Source organism: Heterodontus francisci, chromosome 31 (assembly GCF_036365525.1).
Source record: "Heterodontus francisci isolate sHetFra1 chromosome 31, sHetFra1.hap1, whole genome shotgun sequence".
NCBI classification, from domain to species: Eukaryota; Metazoa; Chordata; class Chondrichthyes; order Heterodontiformes; family Heterodontidae; genus Heterodontus; species Heterodontus francisci.
The window spans coordinates 44,577,374-44,583,373 of record NC_090401.1 but is presented as its reverse complement, the minus strand read 5'-3'; the positions used below and the strand labels follow the sequence as shown (position 1 = coordinate 44,583,373).

General features: G+C 45.1%; 1 protein-coding gene across 3 annotated transcripts in view; it reads left to right on the top strand.

Annotated features, from left to right (window-relative positions):
- Positions 1–296: 296 nt before the first annotated feature.
- Positions 297–6,000, top strand: part of LOC137347218 (prolyl endopeptidase-like) — a 37,827-nt gene continuing 32,123 nt past the window's right edge. The window contains exons 1-5 of one of the 3 annotated variants that reach the window (XM_068011456.1): positions 297–435; positions 1,574–1,648; positions 2,018–2,151; positions 3,052–3,182; positions 4,856–5,065. In XM_068011456.1, coding sequence (XP_067867557.1) covers positions 394–435; positions 1,574–1,648; positions 2,018–2,151; positions 3,052–3,182; positions 4,856–5,065 — 592 coding nt within the window. In that variant the 5' untranslated portion in view covers positions 297–393. Of the gene's footprint in view, positions 436–1,508; positions 1,649–2,017; positions 2,152–3,051; positions 3,183–4,855; positions 5,066–6,000 lie in introns of all 3 variants that reach the window. The other 2 variants (XM_068011457.1, XM_068011458.1) reach the window with 2 other exon arrangements.

Below are 6,000 nucleotides of genomic sequence, written 5' to 3'. Positions count from 1 at the left end.
GAGCAGAGGATAGTGTAGGGACAGGGAGCAGAGGCCAGAGGATAGTCCACGGACAGGGGGCAGAGGCCAGAGGATAGTCCACGGACAGGGGGCAGAGGCCAGTGCAGGGACAGGGGGCAGAGGGTAGTGAAGGGGCCGGAGCTGAGTCTGTTGCTGGGCTGTGGGTTTGGGTCTGGATCTGTCTGCCTCTGGTGTCTGGGTCCGAAACTGTCTCTGGAGCCTGTGTCTGAATCGGTCTGTCTCTGACTCTGGTTCTGAGCCCCTGGGCGGGGACAGGCAGCCGCGGGCGGGGTTCGCTCCCGGAAGGCGGCAGTAAGCGGGGCGGGAGGAGGAGGAGCGGAGCCGGCAGCTAGCGCTTGGAGTTCGGCTGATTCCACATCAGAAGCGGACGGGATGGATCTCAAATACCCAGAACCGGAGAGAGACCTGAGCAGAGTGAGGGGGGAATTCGGCCGGGGGTGGGTGTCAGGGTCGGGGGAGAATGGGGTAAAATATAAAGACGGCTCAGTAATGAAACTGAAAGATGAGGAACAGTTTCACTTTCCATTCACTGTGCAGTCACTGAGCAGGAGGCATTAAATGTTACAGAATCAAACTGTAAACCTGAAACAGAATACACAGTAAAAGCTGGAAAACATCCAGCTGGTCAGTTAGCATTTAGGTTGAAAAGCCCACATCAGAATCTGGAGTGATGGGTCCACAGTGCACCGCAGCCTCACAGCTCCAGCGACCCGGGTTCAATTCTGGGTTCTGCCTGCGTGGGTTTCCTCCCACATGCCAAAAACTTGCAGGTTGATAGGTTAATTGGCCGTTATAAATTGCCCCTAGTATAGGTAGGTGGTAGGGGAATATAGGGACAGGTGGGGATGTGGTAGGAATATGGAGTTAGTGTAGGATTAGTATAAATGGGTGGTTGATGGTCAGCACAGACTCGGTGGGCTGAAGGGCCTGTTTCAGTGCTGTATATCTAATCTAATCTGACCCTGTCAGTTCTCTCCTGAGCTGCTGGATGTATTTGCAGCTCTCTCTCTCTGTTTGGTCTCTGGCTTTAATAACATTGAACACAAGGATGGAGTATATTTTCAAAACCTTTTAACATCCGAATTAAATCAGCAGACACAAGCACAAGGAACTTGTCCAAGAGAGTCAAGTGTTCAGACTGAATGAGCACGTGCACTTTAAAAATTGGAGAGAGTGCAATTTTGGGTTAATATCTAGAGAATGGTCACATGAATGAGACTCGACTGTGAAGTGTAGACAGTGGGTTGTAACTGTAACCAGTCTCTTCCTTACCTGTCCCATGTCAGCTCAGGGGGATTGGTTCAATCAGGGACTGGGTGAAGAAATCTGCATTAACCTAACTTTAATTTCATTACGATGTAGACTTTCATAGAATTACACAGAATCTACAGCACAGGGAACAAGGCCATTCGGCCCAGCTGGTCGATGCTGGTGATTAAACGGAACACAACTCTCCATGCACTCTAATTGTTGACTTCTTATCCCAGTCAGTGTGTTAAATGTTTCATGTAAGGATGCAAATGACCAAGATCCCCATTCCTGATTGCTCCAGGTGGATGATTACCATGGGATTAAAGTGCCCGATCCCTACGCCTGGCTCGAGGATCCCAACAGTGAGCAGACCAAGGTGAGAGATTACCCAGTAACTTATACACACACTCTCCTGGCTGTCTCAATTCTATCAATTCAATTGTGCAGGTGACACTTGTACCTATTATGCGTAGAATGTTTATGATGCTTCGAGTATGTGTATTGGGTATTGTATATGTGATGCGTAGAGTACATAAGGTTTGTAGAGTATATATGGTCCATAGAGTATATATGATGCATACATACATTACATTCTCTCAGGCCAGGTACAGAAGCTGGTTAAATGCCTCTACACTGAGCCAGCAATGTGCCTCAGTCCAGCCTCAAGAGTACCTTTACATTTCTCACACCAGTTGGAGGTGAGGATCAATTTTGTTTTTGTAATCCGCTCTTCTTTGCTTTTCAGGCATTTGTTGAAGTCCAGAACAAGCTAACGATGCCTTTCCTGGAAAAGTGCAGAGTCAGGAACAGACTCAAGGAGCGGATGACCGAACTGTTTGACTACCCAAAGTATAGCTGCCCTTGTAGGAAAGGGAAACGGTGAGGGTTGTACCAGGGGTATGTTGTCAGTCCTTGAGGTGATTTAATTGGCAACATTTTGGTTTGTTGGTCACGCTGAGGATCATAAGTAATGCTGGTGCTTTCTCACTGCGAAGTATGGGTAGTGTAGTGGTTGTGTTACTGGATTAGTAATCCAGAGAATGTAAGTTTAAATTCCACCATGGGTAGTTTGAAAATTTGAATCCAATTTTTCAAATCTCAAAATGTAAAAGAGACCCATCAGATTGTCACATTGCTGTTAAAAACCCAACTGGTTCCTTAATGTCCTTTAGTGAAGGAATCTTGCCATCCTTACCCAGCCTGCACCTATATAGGACTCCGTCTCATACGAATGTGACTGTTAACTGCCCTCTGAATTGGCCTAGCAAGACTTAGTCATATCAAACTGGTACAAATGCCTTCAGTGGTTCACGGAGAAGGTTCAGCACCATCTTTTCAGGGCAACTCAGAATGGGCAGTGAATGACCACATCCTGTGAAACAATTTTTAAAAAAGACATTTGGAGGCATAGATTGTAAGCAGATTAATGGTACTGAGTAGTTTCCGTGCTCTCTGAAGAAGCATACTTGGTCACCTGTTGTATTCCTTCCTCGACTGCACTGGGAGTGTCAGCCTAGATTGTGTGCTCAATTGCATAGAAGCGCAGAAAGATTTACAACACAGAAGAAGGCTATTCGGCCCATCATGTCCAAAAAAGAATTATCCAGCCTAATCCACTTTCAAGCCCCATAGGTTACAACATCCCAAGTGCATATCCTAGTATTCTACTGTCTAGGTACGGTGAAGGGAGGTAGCAGCAGCAAAGAAGGAAGATTAACAGGTAAGGCTGTTCTGAAGATGTAGCCAAGCCACGTTGAGTGTCAAATTCCTGTTTTTCAGGTATTTTTATTTCCACAACTCTGGGCTACAGAACCAGTATGTGCTGTATGTCCAGGATTCCCTGCACGGAGAGGCCCGTGTATTCCTGGATCCCAACAAGCTATCCGAGGATGGAACCGTGGCCTTGAAGAGTAGGTGGACTCTCATTCCTACTGCTGAATGTTACTCACCTTTAGGGGCAGGGGATCAGTTTTTCAATCAAATTTAAGTTTTTCAGTGCATTGTTTAATACTGGTGACTTTGGGGAGTTAATTGTGATTTTAGAAGGCGCTGCATTGGCAAGAGTCAGTTCCCATCTGGAGTACTGATTTCAGTTCTGGGCACAGGACCTCAGGAAGGATATACTGGCCTTCAAGGGGTTGCAGCACAGATTCACCAGAATGATACTGGGGCTAAAATGGTTAAATTATGAGAACAGGTTGCATAAACTTGGCGTGTTGTATTCCCTTGAGTTTAGAAGGTGAAGGAATGACCTGATAAAGGTATTTATGATGATGGAAGGGATTTGATGGATTAGATACGGACAAACTCTGGTGGGGGAAATCCAGAACAAAAGGGCATAATTAGAACCAGAGCATTGACAGTTGAAATCAGGAGGCACTTTTTCACACAAAGGGTAATAAAAATCCATAACTTGCTTCCCTAAAAGGCTGTGGATTTTGGAAGTCAGTTGGAGCTTTCAAGGCTGATCCATAGATTTTTGTTAGGTAAAGATGTCAAGGGATATGGAGCAAAGGTGTGCACATGGAGGGGATGTGCAGATCAGCCATGATCTAATTGAATGGCGAACAGGCTCAAGGGGCTGAATGGCCGCCTTCTGTTCCTGTGCTTGTATGCAGCTGACGTTACTTGGAGATTTGAGGGAATTTATGGTTCACGTCGGCTGCACATGAGGCCTTGTCTGCAGCACAGAGCCTTGCAAAATCTACTGCTCTTTGGGAACCAAATTCATTTTGGACGGTTGTACAAAACTCCCATTGAAGTTAATGGGGAAGAAAGTCAGGCCGGGTGGAAAATGGGCTACTGGTTCATCATTGCATGTTTTACACAATTGGCCAACACCTATTTACACCCCTGTGCAGCTGTCGAAAGTTAGTAACCTGAGGTTTTTAAATAATGTCTATCCAGTATATTTGCTTTACAGAGAAGGTTAAGGGGAGACCCTAATGGAGGTGTTTGAAATTGTGAGGGGTTTTCATAGAGCAAGTAGGGAGCAAATGTTTCCTCTGGCAAGTGGGTTGGTAACCAGAAGTCATAGATTTAATATAATTGACAAATGAGCTAGAGGGGAAATGAGGAGAATCTCTTTCACACAGAGGGCTGTTAGGATTTGGAATACACTTCCTGAAAAAGTGGTGGAATCAGATTCCACAGGAATTTCAAAAGGCAATTGGACGTGTACTTGAAAAAAATTAATTCGTAGGATCATAGGGAAAAAGCTGAGGAGTGTGACTAAATTGAACAGCTCTTTCAAAGAGCCAGCACAGGCATGATGGGCCGAATGGCCTACTTCTGTGCGGGAAGAGTCTACAATTCTATACTATGATTTAGTAAAACTGAGATTGATAGATGTTTGTTAGGCAAGGGTATTAAGGGTTACAGAACCAAGGCAGGTAAATGGTGATCAGCCATGATCTAGTGGAATGGCAGAATAGACTCGAGGGGCTGAATGGCCTACCCCTGTTCCTATGATGGAATAAAATCTTGCTGCGGGGAGCAGGTAATTTCCCCAATTTCGCGGTAGACTTGAGGCCAACCATAACAAGCCTGCCCTGACTTCTGACCTCTGGTTTTGTACACTTAGTGCTGGCATTCTCCGATGATGATGAGTACTTAGCATATGGACTCAGCAAAAGTGGCTCTGACTGGATCACGATCAAATTCCTGAAGGTTGAGGGTCCTGAAGATCTGCCAGACACACTGGAAAAGGTGAAGTTCAGCTGCCTGTCCTGGACTCACGACGGAAAAGGTGTCTTCTATAACCGCTACCCAGAGCAAGAGGGCAGCACAGATGGTATGTGGTGGGGTTGGGGTCCCTGTGTTAAACGTGCAATGGTTGCACTGTGAGGCTTTGGTATAACAAACAACAACAACTTGCATTTATATGGCTCCTTTAATGTTGTAAAATGTCCCAATGTGTTTCACAGGAGCGATCATCAAACAATAAACTTGACATCAAGTCACATAAAGAGATATTAGGACAGGTGATCAAAAGCTTGGTCAAAGAAAGAAACACTTGCATTTGTATAGCACCCTTCATGACCTCCAGATGTCCCAAAGTGCTTTACAGCCAATGATGTACTTTTGAAGTGCATCATTGTTGAAACGTAGGAAATGCAGCAACCAATTTGCACACAGCAAGCTCCCACAAACAGCAATGAGATAACGGCCAGATCATTGTTTAGATGTTGGTTAAGGAATATTAGGATACTGGGGTGAACTTCCCTGTTCTTCAAAATAGTGCTGGGAGATCTGTTACGACTACCCTGACAGGGCAGACGGGGCTTCGGTTTAATGTCTCATCCGAAAGATGGCACCTCTGACAGTGCCGCACTCCCTCAGTACTATACTGAAGTGCCAGCCTAGATTTTGTGCGAAAATCCCTGGTTTAAAGGACCAACTTAAAGAGACAGAGAGGTTTGACCAAGCTTTTGGTCACCTGTCCTAATATATCCTTACATGCCCAGTGATAAATTTTGTTTGATAATCATTCCTGTGAAATGCCTTTGGACATTTTTACTGCATTAAAAGCACTGTATAAATACATGTTTCTGCTGTTGTAAGGACAGAATCAGGCTTTGTGTGATGCTAGTTGCAGTATAGCCCTTCGACCATGACTGCACAATAACAACAACAAATTGTTTATAGCACCTTTCACATAGAAAAATTACCCACGTGAAAAATGGCTCTTCTCCATCATTCGAATGAGACAGTAAACCGAGACCCCGT